General features: G+C 37.1%; 1 protein-coding gene across 2 annotated transcripts in view; it reads right to left on the bottom strand.

Annotated features, from left to right (window-relative positions):
- LOC105481070 (protein kinase cGMP-dependent 1) overlaps positions 1-24,350 on the bottom strand; it is a 1,243,906-nt gene that overhangs the window by 235,882 nt on the left and 983,674 nt on the right. For both annotated transcript variants that reach the window (XM_011740360.2, XM_011740371.2), the window contains exon 6: positions 3,379-3,456. In XM_011740360.2, the coding sequence (XP_011738662.1) occupies positions 3,379-3,456 (78 nt within the window). The remainder of the gene's footprint in view (positions 1-3,378; positions 3,457-24,350) is intronic.

The following is a 24,350-nucleotide window of genomic DNA, read 5'->3' as shown; positions in this document are numbered from 1 at the left end:
TTTTGAATGGAATCAGAAAAATCAAAATGCTTTTGAACTATTATTAGAACTCTGCAACTTTGCTTACCTATCCTGTTCAATTTTCGTTTGATTTATTTATAAAGAGATAGTTCATTCTGTGATGCGACACAACTGCAGGGACAAATGCAGGAATCTTTGGTGCTTTATAGTTCACTGTTGGAGAAGCAAGCCATGTATCCAGGCAGCTGTAATGCAGTGATTGAAGTATAGAGAACTAACTGAGCTTCTACTTGAGGCAGCACCAGGTACTTTAGCCATCATCACTGCAAGCATTCTGCCTTAGGTTTTAGAAAAATCAGATTGCACAGGCTTAATGGGGGAAAAACAAGTATTGCAAAGCTTATTTTATAATGCTTCTCTCTTTGTGTGAATGTGCTTAATGGAAGAATAAAAATTGTTTTACACTTAAATAAGTGGAACTGAACAAGGGGAATTTCATTTGTAGCTTGGCAGCCCCTGCTGTGTCTCCTTCTATCTCACAGCATTTTCTAAGAAAAAGCCAGTTTGGTAGCAGCAAGAAACAGATCTTGGCCAAGGTTATCCTTTATACATTTTTTAAATGCATGGGAAAACAAAATGACATCTGTACACCTAAAAAAATATATAACATATAATTGTAGAAAATTCCAGTTTTACAACTTATTTGCCTGCTGAACTGAGCCTACTGTCTTATAATTCACCTGTCTTTAGTGCTGTTTGCCATTGGGACGTAAGTATGCTGACCTTACTTTCTGCTTGTTAAGACTTAATATATTCCAATTATTGAATATGGTGACATAGTCTTAATGATTTTAATATGTTAGAATTAGAACTAATATTTTAATATTGTTAGTATATCAGTATTAGAATGAATAAAATTAATATAATTATTATGTAATTTACATAACTAAGAATCATAGCAGCTAACTTGTGTCACCTAGAAAAGTAAGTTAGTAGAAATTGATGTCTGGTTTAAAGTAAAAATCTTGAAAGTGTCAAGAGAGTCTAATATATTAGTATTACTTCCCTCCCAGAATCCTCAGAGTGCTCTGAAATATTGCCAAGGGAAATGGTTCCTGTGGTATAATTTCCACACTGTTTCTACTTATAGTTACTACGAAACTCGTAAAGAGGCACAACTAATGCACCTGTCTTCAGCTGAAACTGGTTACAAAGCACTACTTTTAGGCAGTAAAATTTGCACTAACAGGGTGGTAGCAAAAGCCTGTCAGAAATCCATCTCAAAGGACAAACACATCATTCCATCACAGCAAAGAATTAGCAATGTAGTAAAGACAAAACAAATCTAGAATGTCAGGACAAATTCCCCATGCAATCTTTTGAATCATTTATATCCATGGTGATTTTAAATTTTCCCTGATTCTTTAGTCAATCTAAACAATAAGACAGTAAATAATAAGCTCTAACAATCTATCATATAAACTACAAAATATTAACATTTTCTTATATTCTAACATTGGAAAATACAAGATACAATTTTAACTATAACCGCGGTCAGACATGTCATTTCATGATGCCTTTTAAGAAGTCAGCCTTGGCCGGGCGCGGTGGCTCAAGCCTGTAATCCCAGCACTTTGGGAGGCCGAGATGGGCGGATCACGAGGTCAGGAGATCGAGACCATCCTGGCTAACACGGTGAAACCCCGTCTCTACTAAGAAATACAAAAAACTAGCCGGGCGAGGTGGCGGGCGCCTGTAGTCCCAGCTACTCGGGAGACTGAGGCCGGAGAATGGCGTGAACCCGGGAGGCGGAGCTTGCAGTGAGCTGAGATCCGGCCACTGCACTCCAGCCTGGGCTACAGAGCGAGACTCCGTCTCAAAAAAAAAAAAAAAAGAAGTCAGCCTTGAGTTCTACTTCTATCCCAGGCATTCAGAGATCAGTCAAAAGAATAGGAAGAATAAAAATACAAATATTGTTTTCTTCATTTTTGTGTGACATGCCATTGATGCAAATATTGACATATGCATACACTTGATCCAAAATTCGTCCAAGGAGAATTATCTAAATTGTGATTCAATAATACTTACAATCTTCCACCTCATTCTATTCACTGTGGCTCTAGAAATCTCTCTATATATGAACTATAAGTTAGCAGAGTCAGTCATTTTGTTAAATTAGAAGAAATAAATTTGCTTCTTTTATAAAGGGATAGTTATAAAAACAGAAACTGGCATATGAATTCCTTTCTACTTGCATTTCCTTCTCCATCTCTTCCTATACTTAGTACATACAGAGATATGAATTCCTTGTAATGATACATAATAAAGAAAAATAAGTTTAAATCATTTCACTGTAGAAAGAAATTTAAGGTATTTTAGTAATATAATAGTATAGTATTAATCTAAAAAAATTCTATTTTCCAATTCACTCAATTTTGTACTTTTAAGATATAAATAAATTCGTGTTGATGAAAAACTAAAACGGTTTAAGAAATAAAGTATGATTTTGCACTCGTAACCCTTGTCTACCCCATGTTTACCCCTTTCTTTATAATTTATCACTTTTAGTAGTTTTTAGTTCCAATATTTATTTATGAAAATAACTTAAAACATTAGTGTATATCTATCCTTATCATCCTCAGAGTATTTAGCAAATTTCCTAAGGGCATTAAAATGACTAAGTTTTGTAACAGGATTAAAGTTTAGGCCATCTGATTTCAAAGCCCAGATGTTTCATTATAGCAATGTTACTGCTTCTAATGACTAGATGAATTTTGTAAATGACCTAAGTTCATTCGTTCGTTCTTTCTTTCTTTCTTTCTTTCTTTTTTTTTTTTTTTGGAGGCAAAGTCTTGCTCTATTACCAGGGCTGAAGTGCAGTGGCACCATCTTGACTCACTGCAACCTCCGCCTCCTGGGCTCAAGCAATCCTCCTGTCTCAGCCTCCTAAGTATCTGGGACCACAGGCATGCACCACCATGCCCAGCTAATTTTTTCTACTTTTTGTATAGATGGGGTTTGACATGTTGCCCAAGCTGGTCTTGAACTCCTGAGCTTAAGTGATCTGCCTGCCTTGGCCTCCCAAAGTGCTGGGATTACAGGTATGAGCCACCACATCCAGCTGGTATTTTCTTTTTTATTATATTATTTTAATGATGGAGATCTTTCTATTCACACAAATATATCAGTGCCATCTAATATTATGATTATTAGCAAGTAGGCTACTTACTGGTTTCAAAGCTCCACCTTTTTTTCCCTCCTGCGTCATTTTTTGTAAGATCCATTCTCTCGTACCTCTCTGTGTCAATAAATGAAACGAACTCATATAGCACAAGACTCTGCATGTGTTCCTACTGGAGTTACTAACCAATCCAAGACTCCCCTAGTGCGTCACTGTCTTGTGCCACCAAAGCTTACCGTTCCTTTGCTGATGATGAAGAAGGTGTCCCCTCTTGCACCTTGCCTGATAATATATTCTCCATTTTCATAGTGGGTCTGAAAAGTAGAAACAATAAGAAAAAAAATATTAAGCAAGGAGTAAGCTACCAAACAGCTCAGCCTCTTCAAATATCAACCCCAGGGATACATTCGTCCTGATGGAATTTTATCCAAGCCTAGAACCAGCATGATTTAATAATGAACATTAGTTAATGTATGCAATATTTACAAAGATAACATTTCTATAATGCTCATTTTCAAGACTGCTTTTAATGTCATTTTTCTAGGTGATTATATCATATCTTTAAATTCATTCATTTCAATTGTTCGATGAAAATATTCTTTTCTCCCATCAACTGAGCATGAAACAAAACAGCAGAGCTGCTAATTAAACTACTAATTCTATATTATTTTACTTGTCATTTTCATTGGGTTTTATATTCTCATAATGAGAGCACTTTTTTCCTAAGAAATTGTTACAGCATGTAAAAATCTTCATTTGAAACCAGGTTGATTTTTATTGTGGGTTAGATGGCCCTAGTTACTTTTTAAGGCACCACTTCATGCTTTAGTGTTCTTGCTTCAGCAGTTTAGATTTGGCCCTGTCAAACAGAATGTCTTAATTTTATGGACTGAATTCTGGTACAGCATCTGTGAGCTTATAAACTATCAAACGAGGAGTGAGGTAAGGCTGCAAAAGGATTATCACAGTCAGTATATCAGTATTCTGACATGGACACCACAACTAGGTCCATTTCCAGGGTGAAGATTACTTCTGCAATGAACAAAAGTAATTTCAATAAGGAGAGGTGGAAGAAAGTATACTGCTGGGTCAAGAGGTCTAACAGAAAAATGAGAACTGTGCCATCTGACCCTATCCTTCTCTGCAGCATAGCAGAGAAGCTATATTTTTGGGAAATAAAACATTATTTTGCACACTCCTAACAAAACAGAATTCATTGTTTACGTGCAATATCCATTAGGCTGATGGGTTTTATTTGTCCTTATGCTTTAATACCATTTTTCTTAACACATAAAGTGCTAAGATTGCCTTAAAATTGCCTTTCATTAATACTTGACATTGAAAAGAGCCATTATTTTCTTAGTGTATCTGGAAAGTTAACATACTACCTAATTTGCTAATTTTTTTACTCAAAAGTAATTCAGGTTTCTAGGAACAAAATTTTTAAGTGAAAAAGGTATTCCTTATTCCTTTCCCTCAATTTCAACCACCAGATGATATATACAGTCTGGTATGTACACTTCAAGACATTTTTCTATGCTTTTAACCACCACTACCCCACCCTGCACACACACATGCATACAAATAATTATTTCTAAATAAAAATAATATTATAGAATGCATATTCTTCAACTCATTTATGCCATTTAACAAGATATCTATGTTCAATTTTCATGTTTTGCTGCATTAAAATGGAAAGAACTTTACAACATGCAGATTTGAAAAATGAAATGGCAGTAATACACTTTCATGTATTCATTTAACAAACACCTTTTTGAGGCAGGGTCTCATTCTGTGGCTCATCTTAATTGTAGCTTTCATAATCCCCACAGATGGTAGGAGGGACCTGGTGGGAGATAATTGAATCATGGGGGCGGTTTCTTCCATACTGTTCTCATGGTAGTGAATAAGTCTTAAGAAATCTGATGGTTTTATAAGAGGTTTCATTTCCCCTTTTGTTTGGCTCTCATTCTCTCTTGTTCACCATCATGTAAGATATGCCTTTTGCCTTCTGCCATGAATGTGAGGCCTCCCCAGCTATGTGGAATTATGAGCCCATTAAATCTATTTTTCTTTATAAATTACCCAGTCTCAGGTATGTCTTTATAAGCAGCATGAGAACAAACTAGTGGAGTAGATTGGTACTGGGAGTGGGTGCTGCTGTAAAGATACCCAAAAATGTGAAAGTGACTTTGAAACCGGGTAACAGGCAGATGCTGGAACAGTTTGGAGGGCTCAAAAGAAGATAGGAAAATGTGAGAAAGTTTGAAACTTCCTAGAGACTTGGAGGGCTCAGAAAACAGGAAGATGTAGGAAAGACTCGAACTTCCTAGAGATTTACTGAATGGCTTTGACCAAAATGCTGATAAAATTTGCAGCCTGATGGTATGATAGAAGAGAAAAATCTATTTTCTGAGAAGAAATTCAAGCTGGCTGCAGAAATTTTCATAAGCAACAAGAAACCAAATGTTTATCATCAAGACAATGGACAAAGTGTCTCCAGGGTATATCAAAGTCCTCTGTGGCAGGCTCTCCCAGCACCCGCCCAGGGATCTAGGAGGAAAAAATTGTTTCATTGGCCAGGCCCCCTGCTGTGTAAAGCCTAGGACTTTGTGCCCTGTGTCTCAGCTGTTCTAGCACTGGCAGAAAGGGGCCAAGGTACAGCTCAGGCTGTGGCTTCAGAGGGTTCAAGCCCCAAGCCTTGGCAGCTTCCACGTGGTGTTAAGCCTGTGGGTACACAGAGGTCAATAATTGATGTTTGGGAACCTCCGTCTAGATTTCAGAGGATGTATGGAAACACCTGGATATACAAGCAGAAGTTTGTTGCAGAGGCGGAGTTCTCATGGAGAACCTCTGCTACGGGAGTGCTGAAGGGAAATGTGGGATGTGAGACCCCACAGAGAGTCCCCACTGAGGCACTCCCTAGCAAAGCTGTGAGAAGAGGGCCACCATTCTCCAGACCACAGAATGGTAGATCCACTGACAGCTTGCATGCACAGTGCACCTGGAAAAGCCACAGACACTCAATGCCAGTCCATGAAAGCAGCCAGCAGAAAGGCTGTACTCTGCAAAGCCACAGGGGTGCAGCTGCCCAAGACCATGGAAACCCACCTCTTGCATCAGTGTGACCTAGATGTGAGACAAGAGTCAAAGGAGATCATTTTTGAAGCTTTAAGATTTTACTGCCCTGCTGGATTTTGGACTTGCATGGGGCCTTTAGCCCCTTCGTTTTGGCCAATTTCTCCCATTTGGAATGGGTGTATTTATCCAATATCTGTATCTGCATTGTATCTATGAAGTAACTAACTTGCTTTTGATTTTACAGGCTCATAGGCAGGAGGAACTTGCCTTGTCTAAGATGAGACTATGGACTGTGGACTTTTGTGTTAATGCTACTGTGAGTTAAGACTTCGGGGGACTGTTGGGAAGGGATGATTGGTTTTGATATGAGATTTGGGAGGGGCCAGTATGGAATGATATGGTTTGGCTCTATGTGCCCACTCAAGTCTCATCTCAAATTGTAGTACCCACTACCATGTGTTGTAGGAAGGATCTGGTAGGAGACAATTGAATCATGGGAGCCATTTCTTCCATACTGTTCTTGTGGTAGTAAATAAGTCTCATGAGACCTGATGGTTTTATAAGAGGTTTCTCCTTTTACTGGGCTTTCATTCTCTCTTGTCCGCCACCATGTAAGAGTGCCTTTTGCCTTCTGCTATGATTGTGAGGCCTCCCCAGTCATGTGGAATTGTGAGTTCATTAAACCTTTTTCTAAGTTACCCAGTCTTAGGTATGTCCTTACCAGCAGTAAGAGAAAGGACTAATACAGCCTCCCAAGTAGCTGGGACCACAGGTGTACACTACCATGCCCAGTTAATTTATTATTATTATTATTTTGTAGAGATACGGTTTCCCTATTTGTTGCCCAGGCTGGTCTCAAACTCCTGGGCTCAAGTGATCCTCCCACCTTGACCTCCCCAAGTGTTAGGATTATAGGCATGAGCCAGTGTGCCTTTCCAGCAAACATTTCTGAGGGCCTCAGAGGCAGGTCTTTTTATAGGTATTGATAATACAAAGATGAGTAGGGTAAAATCTCATAATAGCACCATCCACTGGAAATGTTCTATAACTGTATTGTCCATTATGGTAGCCACAAGACATATGGGGCTACTGAGCACTTGAAATATGACCAGTGTGACTGAGAAACTGAATTTTTAAATTTATTTAATTTTAATAAATTCAAGTTTAAATAGTCACACATAGTGGATACTGTACTGGGTAGCAAAGGTAGTAGCAGAGTTGCAGTTGTAGCTTTGGGGCAAGGGGGAGAAAACATCTTTCCTATTCTTGATATTTTCTTCCATGTGAATGAAGCTCAGTTAGTAAAACTAAGTACCTTTCTCTTCCCCTTTCCTCACTCTGCACCAGCAAAAGTGGCATGACTTATCTGATTCATAAACTTGGAAGTAAACAGCTATGTATGCTCATCTCAACTTCTCATCTTTTCCTCATGGAAGGGAGCTTCCCACAGAGGGCTGGCATTGCTGCTTCTCCGGGGGAAGGCTCTTCTCTCCACAATAGTGAAGTTTGCCCTTGTCTGAGCTTCTGTGACAAGGCAGGTAATTCTGCACAATGATAGGGTTCAATTTGGGAAGACTAGCTGGCTGTCATACCAAAGGTACATCCTGTAACCCAGATTTTATTAGTAATAATGGTAATGTTTGCCTCAATTTATTCTACTCTTTGTCTTGTTTCTCACTTGGTTCCTAATTCAAGATCACTCAAAAATGCCAAAATAATCCAGTATGCAAAATGCTTTCCTGTATATAAGTACAGGGTTATATGTGTGAGAGCACAGTCTGGGAGACATGGACTTCCCAAGAGCTTCTCCACAGAGGATTCTTGAGCCCCAACAGAAGGATGAAGAGGTCACCAATGACCAGCAGGTGAAAAGCACCCCAGAAAGAGGAAAATAAGCAGCTCATTATGATCAAATAATACTAGTGAATATACAATTATTTTGGAAAAAGTAGAAAAATACAAATAAAAAGCACCCAAAAATTGAAGAACTCCTAACTTATGTGAGCTCATTCCCCTCATCCATCTCCTTTTAAAAAGCATATCCTTATCCATGTGATAGTTATTTTCTTTCAGAAAACCAAAATTATTTGTAATATATTAAAATGAGTGAAAGTAAGGGTTTCTTAACCTCAGCACTATTGACATTTTGAAGCGATTCGTTCTTATTGTACGGAGATGTCCTGTACATCCAGTTTTGCTGCAGGATGTTTAACAGAGTTGTCACCCTCTTCCAACTAGATGCTAGTAGCACCCCAACCCCAGTTGTAGGAATCAAAAATGTCTCCAGACATCGCTAATTACTCCATTGGGAACAAAACTGCCCCCAGCTCATTGCAATTACTCTAAATGTTTTTATATTCTTAATCTCTTCATCTTAAGAAGCTGAAAGTTTGGCAATGATATCCAGATATAGTCTAGTCTATTTAATTCGTGAAACTTATCTAATCATCTTCTTAATATCATCTGATATGGTGTTTCATAACTCAACACCCACACTCGCCATATAAATATTTATTTACCTACACAGACATTCACTGAACTTATGTCCATGTTGCATGAACTCATAAAATCCAGGGGTCACAGAACAACTTATGGAACAGTGGCCAAAGGCATTCCAGGTTTGGGAAAGATAATATTCATGGTGTCATAACACCAGGACTGTAATGACTAAGCTATTCTGAAACATTGAATTGCACCAGAGGGGAAGATGATCTTGCGTGCTGATTCTTCAAGAGGCTCTCTAATTATGTTAATCAAATGCCAGCACTTCCACTGGTTTTTGAAGGTCATTTTATAGTTCTACCATTTTCATATTTCAAATTAAATCAAAGAAATATACAGAATTTAGAGTAAGAAGAAACCTTAGCAATTAGACAGTTTCCTTTCAAAGGTTTCCATAGTTATTAAGATAAAAGCCAATCTCCGGAACATGGCCTACAACACCATGTCTGCTCGATGCCATAGTATCCAACCTCTTCTCACTTTTCCTGATTTTTGCCCTCTAGCCCTGCCAGCCTTCTGAGGTTTGTTCCTTGACTGTGCCACCATCAGACCTGAACACTCCTACTGCCATATTTCAGTGCTGCTTCCCTAGTTATATCCCATTTTTCTTTCAGATCCTAGCCTTCTCTCACCTGGCATATCCACCCTTACCACCACCACTACACATACACACACACACACTCTCCCTCTCACACACACACACACTCACACACACACATTCTGGCTAAATTAGGTCTCTCCATTGTATGAACTTACAATACCACATAGCTATATTGCATTGCCCTTTTCTAGGCTTGTATTTATTGACTTGTATGATTGTTTTTCACCAGATTTTGACTTCTCTGAAAGCAAGAACTGTGTCTAGTTCTGTTCACCATACATAAAATCCCCAGTGCCTCACCTTGTGCTTGGAACATAGTAGGGACTCAAAAATAATTGCACAAATGAGGTAATCTTCCTTAATCCCCATCATTAATATTGCCCACAGTCAGTCCATTAGAAAGCCTTCTACTTCCAATTCAGGTGCTAAGCCCAATATTCTTCCACTATCTCCATTGTTATTTCCCTTGTTCAAGACAAAATCTTATCTTGGACTTTTGCAATGTCTTCTTATCTGGTCTCCCTGTCACTTGCTCACTCATCATACCCAAATCATCCCCTGTATTTTTCTCACTGCCATCAAAGTGACCTTTCAAATAACAAATCAATTGAAAACACCTGATTGCTTAAAATCTTTCAATGGCTTCTTGCTGCAAGTAAAATCATAAACAATTTATTGTGGTCTGTAAAATTATCTGTATTCTGACCCCTATTAACTTCTCCATTCTTTCCCTTCCCATTATCACCCTTGTGATTCTGTTTCAGACTCGCTGGCTTTTTTTTATGTGACTCCTATATGCCATGCTGGATCCCTCCTTGGGACTTTGCACTCAACTGGTCCTCTGTCTAGCACTCCTCCATAAGATTTTTGACATTATCTTGCTGTCATCAGTGGGGCCTCATAAAGCCTTTTTCTGGCCAGTCTTACCAATGTGCACTCCGACCCCATTCACTTTGTATCCCACATTACTGTTTGTATTTCCGTGGTGTTAGAAAGAAATCCGGCCTGGTGCGGTGGCTCACGCCTGTAATCCCAGCACTTTGGGAGGCCAAGGCGGGCAGATCACGAGGTCAGGAGATCGAGAACATCCTGGCTAACACAGGTGAAACCCCGTCTCTACTAAAAATACAAAAAAAATAGTTGGGCGTGGTAGCGGGCACCTGTAGTCCCAGCTACTCAGGAGGCTGAGGCAGGAGAATGGTGTGAACCTGGGAGGAGGAGCTTTCAGTGAGCCAAGATCGCGACGCTGCACTCCAGCCTGGGCGACAGAGCAAGACTCCGTCTCAAAAAAATAAATAAGTAAGTAAGTAAGTAAATAAATAAATAAATAAAAGAAAGCTATCCAAAGATTTGCTGCTGCCAAAATGTTCCTGCATGCTTTAATGACTGCTTGATAACCAGCATAACTGCAAACCACAGCAAAGCCTCCTGTGAGAAGAGCCTTCTATCACACTCTTTATGATCTGAAATTATTACTCTTTTGCTTGCTATCTGTGACTCCTCCCCCCATCACCTGGAGGTCTTATGCTATATTCATTGTTTCACTTAGAACAGTGCCTAACACAAAATAGGCATTCAATATATATTTGTTGAAGAATAACTAAATTGAAGATAGATTTGGCCCAAATCTCTTCATTTCAAATAAGAAAACGGAGTTATAAATCAGAGATTTGGAGGATAGATAAAGAAAACTGACAGCATGTCTAAATTAAGCAATACATTTCCCCAAAGACAATAACTTGAAATTTTATTTCTAAAACTTGTGAGTTAAAAAAGCCTGTCTTCTCATTGCTGCTAGAAAATAAGGTATGGCTTTCCTTGCTAATATTGTGTGCCTTTGGGTTCTCAGAATTCAATATTAATATATAAATGTACATTTAGGTATTTTAAAATTCTACACATATTTGATGACATGTGACAGAGGCATACTACGGCACTGGATATGGTTGTTGAAGGCCTTGATGGTGACTCCTTGGTGAATATAAATGATTTATTTTCTTTTGTTAGATCACAGTCACAGTCATTGATATCAAATATACCATATTGTAACTAGCAATTTCATTTTCAGTCTGACTGTAATGTAATCTCTCATTGAATGTCAGTTGATATAAACTAAAACACAGTATATCATTCTGAAATAAATTCTCACCCTAAATTATTTCAGTCCAAGGTTACATCATTATTTCCTCTATATTTAAGTTTGAAGTTAGGCTTAAGTCTTTATTAAAGCATAGATCATCCATAATTGACACTTTTCTAATGATTAGGTTATATGTCGTTCAGGCCAATTACCAATTCAAGCAATTACTAATACTATGGTAACTGATACTGATTATAAAAATAGCTGCAATAAATATAAACCACCTTTGTATGCCCACTGTATTTATGTGTACATATACATGTATATCTCATGTACATCTCACCTAAAGCATGATTAATAAATGTTTGAAATGGGAATAATCATTGGAAATCTGCTGAGTTAAGATTAATCAATATGATCTTGGGTCATGATTTGTACCTCATTCTTTCAGAAGATATATCTCAGAAGAAGAGTCCTACATTAAGATGAAGAACAACACTATTTAAAATATTGGGACCTGCCTTTTTGAAGCCAAAATCAGTCAATTCCTCAAAGGAAATTTTTACCTCTCCCTAATATCCCAGATTTACTCCAAAGGCAAGACCTCTTCATGTAGAACAGAATCATCAAACAGCCTGATTAATCAAAAACCATGCTAGCTACGTAGGCAACAAGCAAGGCATTTCTTGACTATGGACTTTCGTATTTGTTAAAGCTCTGTCCATTAGATATGACTGGTCCTAGATTATCTAGAGATGCCAAGAAGGACTGAAAGCTATTCATAACAGCATAAAATTCTCACCATTGCTATCCTTGGATTTTGGTGGTTTGGAATATAAAGTTTTAGGTAAAATCTATTCTGGAACCAGTTAGCTATCACATCTGGAAACCAGAAGGTCTTCTCACTCTGATCTCTAATCCATGGTCACCACAGATTTCATCACAGAACTAGGGCAGCAATATTTTTCAGTGCACAAAAGTTGTCATAAATGGGCCATTTCTCACTCATGGAAAAAACAAAAAATAAATAAATAAAAAAGAAAGAAAGAAAGAAAGAAAGAAAGAAAGAAAGAAAGAAAGAAAGAAAGAAAGAAAGAAAGAAAGAAAAAAACATTGTTGAAAGGAGTTGTTCTGTTATGAACTGTTTTCTTGGATAATAGATAACTTCATTCAGGTTATAATTTTAATATGCTGTCTTTCCTATTCTCTAAAAGAAATTTTTGTTCCTCATACCATCATCCACAAATTAAGCAAGATATCAAAAGAATAAATAAATTCTGGAACATTTTTTCTAATTTTCCTTCCTCATACCATCACTACCCTGTCCCAACCTACCAGACATCTGGGATAATCAGGAATACACATCTCTCATACTACAGAGTTTTTCTATTTAAGTGCTACATCTCATCTTCCATTCAGGACACTCCCTTTATTTATATCCAGTACTTTCCCACATTTCTTGGGCAGGATAAAAACTTGCCTCCAGATCTTCTCAAATTAATGTGTAAAATCCTCCTTTACCAAGTCTGAACTTCAGGCACAGAGGAGACACACCACCTGGTTAGGAGAGTGCAGCCTTTTGTTAATTTCATTAACTAAACCAACATTATTTATGTGTGCCTCCTATGAATGAGACACTGCACTTGACATTGAGGTTATAAAGATACACAAGACGCAGTCAACAATTAGAGAGTCAGCATAGCATTGTGGTTAAACAGATACTGGAGGCAGGCTCCCTGGTTACAAATCCAGCTCTGGAACCCTAAGAAAGTCACTTAATTTTCCTATGCCATGTTCTTTTCTGCAAAATATAACCATACCTCCATAAACAGATCGTTGTGAAGACTGAATGAGTTAATAATAACAAAACACAGTGTCTGTCATATTGTAACCACAATATACCTATAAATTCTTACTTTTATTATTTTTAGGGCAATTTCAGTGTACAGAGATAGAACTGTAAACAAATAATCTATAATATAAAGCTTTTCCCAGGCAGGCAGTGATTCCTCACTGGATGGGGAAGAAGGGGGAAGGGGTTTCCATGCACAGAGAACAGTGTTTGTAAAGGTACAATTATCTCTACAAATGTAAAGGTGCTCATATGATGAGTACATGTAGTTTACATAAAAAAATAAGGTCAGAATGACTGAATCTTATAACTCATAAAGTAGAAATGAATTTATTTATATTGGGTCATTCTCCAAATCCAGTATCATTAACCCAGTGACCTTCAACCTCTGAACAATCTAAAGTTTAATGTCTTCTTTACCATTCTCTTCTCTATCACAAAAAAACCACAATAGTAAAGTTTACTTCCAACCTTACTTTGTATTCAAAATTAGAGATCTCCCTAGTTCATGTCCTGTGGATGAGAAGGAATACAGAAACACATCCTAAAGAGTCACAACCAGAATCTCAGCAAACATCAGCATGCATTTTGACTGCTTAAAAGTTTCACCAGGATCACTCTACCATGGGAAGGAAGGATGGTTTCCAGATAACCACAGTCAGAGCCCTTCCCCTCCCTGCAAGAACCATCATGCTACCAGGAGTGAAAATGTGGATATCAAACAAGGAGAGCTCTAATCATCAGTGAAGTCCCTCCACTCTTCTGGGGCTGACTCAGAGCGCCCAGAAAACCTAAACACCTTGGTAGCCACCCAAGTATAGACAGAAAATGTTTGTTTTTCTTTTAATCATCAAGTATAGTTATCTAAGACTTCTGGACAGAGAGCCTGCCCATCACTGTCCCTCGAGACACCAAACTTGCCTAGCTTACCAAGGTTATTTAAGACACAAATAGCTGGGCCACAAATATGAGTCTGTGTCACCTCCATTGCTAAGAATCTACGTGTACACAGCTGCCCCTTGTCACATTCCTTTATGTCACAGCAGCCCTGGATGAAATATTCCTCACATACCTGTAACATTGTTTATCAAATTACTTCACCTTGAACTTTGCCTTGCTCTTTCTGGTGTTGTGATACATTTTAACTGCAAGGCATTTGTGCTGGGTCCTTTCTACTTGAATCATTACATTTCTATCTACCTTGATGGTAGTCTCAGGATCTTGTTTCTGCTGAGGTACCCACTTGTATTTAAAGCCCTTGGATTGCTCTATAAATCAGCCTGACCCCCACTAGATAGGAAAGATATTGTGGGGATAGAATATCAGACAGACCTAAGCCTCATCCTGAACGGCTATGTATGGTCAGATCCCAAAGACACATAATTTAAATTTGCCTTATCAAGGTGCTGGGATTGATTCATACTAGTTCCCACATGGATGAAAGGAATAGATGTGAAAGTACTTAGGGCAAGAAGTACTGGTACTATGTAAACAATTTAGAAAATTAATTTGTGACTTGCACCCAAATGTAGTATGCCAACAGGCTGGCTGAGAGTCAGAACTGCTGTATGTCTGCCTCTCAAGCAGTTTGGAGTTGACACAAAGGTATAAAGATTTCCTGCAGTGGACCCAGATGAAGCTTCTTAAAGGAATTAACAGGACTGTCACCAGGATGAACAGAAATGACTGGCAGCTTTGCATTTTTATGGCGTCTAAGGAACCTAGAAAAGCTGTAACTCCATCTGGGAGTATGCTGCTGTGTCCCTTGTTCTATGCAATCCATTAAAGGTATCAAGAAATCTGTTAGAGGGCTGCAAACAACATCTTTTTAAAAAATGGAATATAACAGAAAACATCAAGTAAAGCACATGTAGTAAGATAAGTATAACCTGGAAAAGTGTTTGGTTTGTGCATGTAAATAATTATGTGTGTACTAGACCGAAATGTAAAATGTATTCCTTACTACAACAAACAACACCTTGATAAACTAAATACTTTCCTTTCTTTACAAAAGCCATAAACTTTCAGAACAATGAAGTATCTTGGCTTCTACATCAAATCATTCTTAGTAATTATCACTAATAAAAATACTTGTATTAGAGTTCCATCATTTTTAAAATTATTTCCCTTTTAAAGGTGTGCATAGGTAAAAAGTACTAGTACTTCTTTAAAAGAATGTATAATCTCCTTTTAAGTAAATGACACATTGATTCAGTTCATCTCTGTCCTTATTGAGCTCTCTGATCTTCTTCCTCAATCTTCTGCCTTACATTTCCCACATTATGACAAAAGGCAATCACTTATAATTACATTTTGGTATATCCAAGTATCCAATTTTCCACACAAACTTTTAGCACTTCTCACAGTGCAAGATAACTACATAGGCTTTTGTACAACTGGCACTGCTGGTTTCTTTCTTTGAATCTCAAATATTTTTGAGTTCTTTGTGTCTTTGGTAGTTAGAGCATATCATTATCCTTTAAGCCTCTTGAACACCTTCAGAGTTTATGATTCAAAGACAACTGTTGACCTAGCACTGGCTGCCTGGACTCTCTGAATCCTTACCCTGAATATCAGACAAAGGAAGGGATAACCTGGGCTGAAATTCCACAAATGCTTGGGTTTTTTTTTTTGTTTGTTTGCTTTTTTTTTTTTAATGTTTAACTGAGCTCTTCAATGACATTGTTTACGTAATGGATTTTCAATCCTTTTTGGTTTTTTTTTTTCAAAATGTTTTTAAGTTTTTCTTTTAATTGATGTATAATCACACATATTTATGAAGTAAAATGTGATGTTTCAATACATGTATATACGTGTGTAATGTTCATTTCAGGGTAATTAGCAGTCTATTACCTTAAATGTTTATCATTTCTTTGTGGTAACAACATGCAAATCCTCTTTCAACTATTTTGAAATATATATCATTTTTACCTAAAATGTGCAATAGAATACCAAAACTTATTTTTCCTATCTAACTCTAACTTTGTACCTTTCCCCACCCCTCCCTTTTTCTTACCCTCCCCAGCTCCTGGTAACCAATATTCTACTCTCTATTTTTATAAAATAAACTTTCGCATTTCACATATAAGTGAGATCACGTAGTATGTAGCTTTTTGTGTTTGACTTTTTTCACATAATGTCCTCCAGATTGATCCATTGTCACAAATGCCTGGATTTTAGTTTTTTTATATAGATAAAAGGTATTTCATTGTGTATATATTCCACATTTTTAATCCATTCATTCATTGCAGCACTATTTACAATAGCCAAGGTATGATTTCATATCTTTCATAGTGCAGCAATAAACATGGAATTCCAGATATCACTTCAATATATGGTTTCATTTCCTTTGGATTCATACCCCATAGTGAATTTACTGAATCATATGGCAGCTCTGTTTCTAATTTTTTGAGGAACCTCCATACTGTTTTCCATATAAATGTACTATTTCCATATAAATGTACTTACATTCCCACCAAGACTAAGATTCCTTTTTATCCACATACTCAGTAACATTTGTATTCTTTTATCTTTTAGATAACAGCAATTCTAACTGGAGTGAGCTGAAATCTCATCATGGTTCTGATTCACATTTCCCTGATAATTAGTGATTAAAACATTTTTTATATACCTGTTACCCATTTCTAAATCTTCCTTTGAGAAATAGCTATTCAGATCTTTTGCCCATTTTTAAATCAAGTTATTTGTTTTTTTATTGCTGTTGGGTAGTTTGAGTTTCTTATATAGTCCGGACATTAATGCCCAGTTGGATGTATAATTTGAGAATATTTTCTCCCATTCTGTAGGCTGTCTCTTCACTATGTTGATTGTTTCCCCTGCTGGGCAGAAGCTTTTGAGTTTGATGTAATTTCATTTGTTTACTATTGCTTTTGTTGCCTGTGCTTTTGAGGTTTTACCCAAAAAATTATTGCCCAGATGAATGTCATGAAGCATTTCCCTTATATGGTCTTCTAGTACTTTCATAGTTTTTGGTCTTAGGTTTAAGTCTTTAATCCATTTGGAGTTGATTTTTGCACATGGTGAGAGATAGGGATCTAGTTTCATTCTTCTGCACGTGGATATCCAGTTTTTCCAGCACCATTTACTGAAGACACTGTTCATTCCCCAATGTGTGCTCTTGGCATATTGTTGAAAATCAGTTGGCTGTTGATATGTGGATTTATTTCTGGGCTTTCTATTTTGTTCATTCATCTATGTATCTGTTTTTATGCCAGTACCATGTGGTTTGGTTGCCATAGCTTGTTAGTGTATTTCGAAGTCAGGTAGTGTGATGCTTCCAGCTTTGTTCTTTTTGCTTAAGGTTCCTTTGGCTATTCAGGGTCTTCCGTGGTTCCATATTAATCTTTAGGATTAATTTTTCTATTTCTGCAAATAATGCCCTGGGTATTTTGAGAGAAATCACACTGAATCTGCATATCACGTTGGGTAGTATGGACATTTCAACAATATTTAATATAGCAATGTTAATTTTTGAATTCACGAACACAGAATATCTTTCTGTTTATTTCTGTTCTCTTTAATTTCTTTCATCAATGCTTTATAGTTTTTAGTGTAGAAATCTTGTTTCACCTCCTTGGTTAAATTTATTCCTAGTTATCTAAATTATTTTTGTGTGTAGCTATTATTATATAAATGAGATTTCTTTATTTCTTTTTTAGATAGTTCACTGTTAATGTATAGAAAAGCTACCAATTTCAGTATATTGATTTTGTATCCTGAAATTTTAGTAAATTTATTCATTAATTCTAAGAATTTTTGAAGGACTCTTAGGATTTTACATATTTAAGATCACAAGAAATTATTATGAATAATTGTATACCAAAAATGGAAAAACCTAGAATAAATGTATAAATTTCTGGACATATACAACTTACAAAGATTCAAACATGAAAAAATAGCAAATATAAACAGATCAATAACTACTAACAAGATTAAATCAGTGATAACAAATCTCCCATCTAAGAAAAGTGTGGGACCTGATGGCTTCACTGCTGACTTCTACCAAACATTTAAAGAACTATACTAATTCCTCTCAAACTATTCCAGACAATTGGAGAGAAGGGAATTATTCCAAGTTCATTCTACATTGGTATCTACCCTGATTTGGTATCTACCCTGATATCTACCCTGGTATCTACATTTGGTGTCTACCCTGATACCAAAACCAGTCAAGAACACAACAACAAAAACAACAAACTATATGCCAACATTCTGGATGAATATAGATGCAAAAACCCTCCACAAAATACTAGCAAACTGAATTCAACAGCACTTTAAAAATAATTCACCATGATCAGGTGGGATTCATCCAAAGGATGCAAGGATGGTTCAACATTGTCAATCAATAAAAGTGATTCATCACATTAACAGAATTAAGGATAAAAAAAAATGTGATCATTTCAATAAACACAGAAAAAGTATTTGACAAAATTCAACATCAATTTGATGATAAAAACTCTCAACAAATTAGGCATAGGAGATATGTACCTCAATACAAGTGGTGATTCACACCGGTAATCTTAGCACTTTGGGAGACTGGGGTGGGCAGATCACTTGAGGTCAGGAGTTCAAAACTAGCTTGGCCAACATGGTGAAACCCAGTCTCTACTAAAAATGCAAAAAAAAAAAAAAAAAACATAAAAATAAACAGGGCATGGTGGTGGGTGCTTGTAATCCCAGCCACTCGGAAGGCTGTGGTAGGAGAACTGCTTAAACTCGGGAGGTGGAGGTTGCAGTGAGCCAAGATCACGCCACAACACTCCAGCCTGGGTGACAGAGCGAGACTCCATCTCAAAAAAAAAAAAAAAAAAAAACCGCCATATATGACAAACTCACAGCTAACATCATACTTAAGGGAGACAAAGTTAAAAGCTTTCCTTCCAAGATCCAGAATAAGATAGGGATGCCCACGTTGACAACTTCTATTCAATACAATACTGAAAGTCCTAGTCAATTAGCAAAGGAGGAAGTCAAACTGTTCCTATTTCCTTTCAGAGACTTCTGATGCATATATACTAATATAATATAATTACTAAGAGTAACATCAAAGCAGGCCCACAAAACACCAAAAATCTATTTTAAACTTAGTTCATTTCAGACCTATTCATTTCACAACAGAATGAAACTGCTTATAGAGTAGACCAGCAAGCATTCTACTCCACCTAATTAAACTATAACTCAAATTTAACAATTCAATTTATAAAGGCAATTAGCTTCAGCAGAACTTGAAAATCGTTTGCCTCGACGGATTATGAAATGTGTTACAGGGAATCACACAAATTAGTGTTTCAGAGTCACCATCTGAAGTGTAAATATGTACTGAAGTTTCTACCAAAATAAATCCAGTACTCAAAAAGAAAAAAAGCAGGTTGATCACAGTTTCTCATGAACCCTATAGCAAAAACAGTGGAACAGGTCAAATGTATGTAGAATTTACTCAATATTTTACTTCTTTAGGAGTTTAAAATAAACATTTCACATTTCTCTATGAGAAGGTACTATTTAGTTTAAAGGGCATCTTGAGTGCTAGAGGTCAATAAAGAATGGAAAGTAGAGAGAATTTAAATGATATGAGGGAGAAAAGGGCTCCTCACACAATGGAGGATGCAGTTCTTATGGTAAGGATTTTTTGTTTCTGTCTGGGCTGGTTTGAGAGAAGTCTTGCTCAGAGCTGAAGGTACAGAGTCATTTATGATTTTGCCCCCTTTTTTATTCTACAATATGCCATATAACTACTCAGAAGCAGTGCACTGGTGAGACTTGAGTGCTTCTCAACAATTAGGAGACAAAGGAAGAAAAGTGAAATTTTTTCTCCCCAGAAAGTGAAATTAGTGTATTTATCAGAGCTAATACCAAATGTAGTAAACAGAATAATTTAATGAGTAGCAGTTTAAGGGCACTAACCAGTCAGAAAGGACACAGGCTGCACAGGGTCCTAGGTCCCTTCCTAGGTCATGGTATGGTTTAGAGTCCTCCGGAATGAGCTGAGGCAGCAGAGGGTTACTAGCAAAGGATATGTACTGACTGGTACAGTAGCATTTCAATGTGTTTACCACTTGTGCAAACCCACTTGGTAGAGCCCTAGAAACACTCCTGCATTACTTTTATAATCCTCCCTCCCCCAACAGCTCCTGTTTTACATAAATTTTAGAGTTTATGATTTCAGGATACATGTCATTACTAGTAATAGTAGTTGTAATGATAGACTCAAGGACATACAGTAGCTCAAACTGCATGGAACTGGAGGACAGATGTCTCCAAGGCTGGGAATAGCAAAGTAGCTAAAAAGGTGATACAAACATAGCTAAGGAAAAACAAAACAAAACAAAACAAAACAAAAACACACACAAAAAATAGCTCGCTTAGCAATGTAAGCCAGAAAGAGAGGGTTAAGAGAAAACACTCATGAGCAACATGTGTGTGCAAGTTAGAGATCACAGATCTCAGGGTTATAAGCTTTTCTGTCATTACAGAGAAGTGTGCTGTTGTTTTATCAACCTTGACCAGGTATGTTTTATTAACCTTGACCACTTGAATGAATTACGCATTTAGATTCGCCACTTCTTTTGGCTTTAACTGAATAGTCACCAGGCAATCTTCTCATTAAAGTGTTTCCTTCCCAGGTGCTTTGACATCAAGAGGAAAGGAAATTGAACTCTGTGTGTGTGCATGACTTGCACTCACTAGAAAGTACTGAGGTGGGATTTGGGCTCATATATCCATCTCAAGTAATATTAGTATACTAAAAGTGGGAGTACGGAATGAATGCTGGGTATAGATATATGACCCAGTCTCTCTCCCTGCCAGGATAAAGCCCACATCCTAAGTATGAAAAAATTTAACAAAGTAGTGGTACCCTGACAACCATCCTTACAGATAAAGACTTCCTTCCATACTGCTGCCTTCAACTCCTGCACCTAGACTACATCAGAATGTCTCTGCAGACTCTCACTACTAAAAAGAAAACACAGGACCCTTACCATTTAAACATGAAGAAAGGCTGTTACCTACTTTATGGAGATATGTCCAATTCAGCAAGTGTTGTGATCACAGATTTTTAGAACATAGTTACTATGGAAGCCCTAGTGGTTAATTTATTTGCATTTAAGTGGGACCATAAGGGGGTTGAGATCACATTCCTTAATTTTTATTTTCCTATTTCCAGCAGTGAAAAAGGGGGAATTAAAAAAATACAAATGAGCCAGGCGCGGTGGCTCACGCCTGTAATCCCAGCTCTCAGGGAAGCAGAGGCAGGAGGATAGCTTGAGCCCAGGAGTTCGAGACCTGCCTGGGCAATATAGCCAGACCCCGTTCTCCACAAAAAGGAAAAAAAAAAAAAAAAGAAAGACAAAAAAAAATACAAATGATTAATTAAAATTCTGCTGATTTTCCTGAATACAATATGACTAAATTTTTTTTTTTTTTTTTTTTTTTTTTTTTTTTGAGACGGAGTCTCGCTCTGCCGCCCAGGCTGGAGTGCAGTGGCGCGATCTCAGCTCACTGCAAGCTCCACCTCCTGGGTTCACGCCATTCTCCTGCCTCAGCCTCCCGAGTAGCTGGGACTACAGGCGCCCGCCACCTCGCCCGGCTAGTTTTTGTATTTTTTAGTAGAGATGGGGTTTCACCGTGTTAGCCAGGATGGTCTCGATCTCCTGACCTCATGATCCGCCCGTCTTGGCCTCCCATGACTAAATATTTTATATTAACTATAAATAATCACTTTTAAACACCAATGGTAACTTACACCATAAAAAATAATAGCTACTATTAATTTAACATTTATCACATGCTAGACAATGTGTTAAGGATATCTCAATTAGGACAATGATTCTCTGAGGTATTATGATCTCTACTTTACCAGACAGAACAGAAACTTGAACAGGTTGAATAATTTTCCCAAGATCACCCACCTGGTAAACTTTGGAAATAAAATTTAAATCCAAGTTTGCTTTAGAAAGCCTAAGCTCACAGTTTGACTTTCTACTAATCTTACAATCAGTTTTCCTTAGTCTAAGAAAGAAAAAACAAACAAACAAACAGAAAAACGGATTAGTAACAATAATCCTAGAAAAACTACTCGGACACAAACAGAGAAGTGAAGTCTTGAGTTTTATTGAATCTCCACTACAGTGTACTCATTTCTGTCATTAGAAAGTGATTCCCAAAACACTGCTGCAATCCTGCAACTCATGCTCAAAAACTTAGTGCTCAACATTCTCCATGGCATAATATTCAGATCTCTTGCTGTGACATTTAAGACCCTGACTCTGTTTAAATACCCCCTCTCCCTCTATACTCCAGCCATTTCAGGGCCTTAGTTGTATTGTGGATACCTTTTCCTTTGTGGGCTTCACATCTGTTACTCTCTCATCCTGGAATGTTCTTTCACTACCATTTCTACTTATAAAATCCAGTTGTCTAATAAATTATCCCTTGATCATCCAAATATAAAGATCATCCTTAACATAGCATACTTTGGTTTCATAATTGCAGCTTCTATCATTCTCATTCTACCTTTTGTTCTTAGAGATTATTTATATATCTTATACCCAAATTAGAACAGTCTATATATATATATATATATATATATATATTTTTTTTTTTTTTTTTTTTTTTGAGACGGAGTCTCCCTCTGTTGTCCAGGCTGGAGTGCGGTGGCGCGATCTCCGCTCACTGCAAGATCCACCTCTGGGTTCACGCCATTCTCCTGCCTCAACCTCCCGAGTAGCTGGGACTACAGGCGCCCACCACCACGCCCGGCTAATTTTTTGTATTTTTGGTAGAGATGGGGTTTCACCATGTTAGACAGGATGGTCTTGATCTCCTGACCTCGTGATCCGCCTGCCTCTGCCTCCCAAAGTGCTGGGATTACAGGCATGAAGAGTCCATATATTTTTAACCTCCATCTCCATCTACAGCAACCACAGTGCTTTATGCTTAGAACGCATAACCAAGTATTTGTTAACTTGAATTAATTAGAATTTACATTAAAATACAGTTTGTTTTGCACTATTTGTAAAACACTAATATTCATGACAGTGCAATGCATTGTTTTATAAAATCACTAAATTAGTATTACTAACAAATACTCTATAATTTATAAAGATCCTTCAAATATATATTGTCTTAGATCATTGCAAGAAGCCGTTTTTATGTTTAGTAAAAACCTCATTATTATCTACATTTTTCAGATGAGGGATCAGAACTAAAATTAATTACTTAGCTTTTTCTAACATCTGCAGAAAACTTATTCTGGCAACCAAAATGCAAAGTACATATGTGAATTATATTATTCCCTGAAAGCTTGAGATGGAAAACAGAGGTGTTTCTTCCAGGTGCTACATATGCTCATTTATGAACATCCTAAATTAGAAACTAATTATTTTCAAGTCTGTGTATTTGGAGGAGAAATTCACAGCCAACAGCGTTGGAATAAATCTTCCCAGTGGTCAATCATTTTATCTTAACTTTTCCCCACCTGGTTCTATATGGATCAATGACATTAGGGATATTGAGCAGCATTTTTTTTAAAAAAAGAGAGTAAATAATAGATGTGAGTTAGTGATATCACCTTATCTGGCTACAGCTAGAAACTTTCTCTGGCTATAAACACATGTAAAAATAGAAATTGATACTGAGTATTAGAATATATAAAATACATTATATAATTTACCTAGCATTTACAGAATGATGTATCTTTCCCTTATAAGCAAAATTTCCATATAATTCCTCCTCCTTTTTGATTTGGTTGAAATGCATTTATACAGTTATGCTCATTTTAATTTTTAAACTACATCTTATGGGTGCATTTAACTTTTTCAAATTGACCTGGATTCATTATTATTCACATCAGTTACTGTCCTGAGTCATAGCATGATCATGTCCTGTATGATAACTGAAGCATGCAGCCACTCTTACATAGTCACTTCCCATCGCTGACTTCCAAGTTCCCCTGTTTCTTCCCTTGCTGCCAGACTGTTAGCTCTAACTTCCTTCAACCTTCAATATTATTTAACTAGCAGCATCCTGATATGCCAAATCCCAGATCAGTTCATTTGAAGAAAACCATCAA

This window comes from Macaca nemestrina, chromosome 9, assembly GCF_043159975.1.
Source record: "Macaca nemestrina isolate mMacNem1 chromosome 9, mMacNem.hap1, whole genome shotgun sequence".
Taxonomy (NCBI): Eukaryota; Metazoa; Chordata; class Mammalia; order Primates; family Cercopithecidae; genus Macaca; species Macaca nemestrina.
The sequence above is the reverse complement of the archived record's forward strand: the minus strand, read 5'-3'. Positions and strand labels throughout refer to the sequence as shown.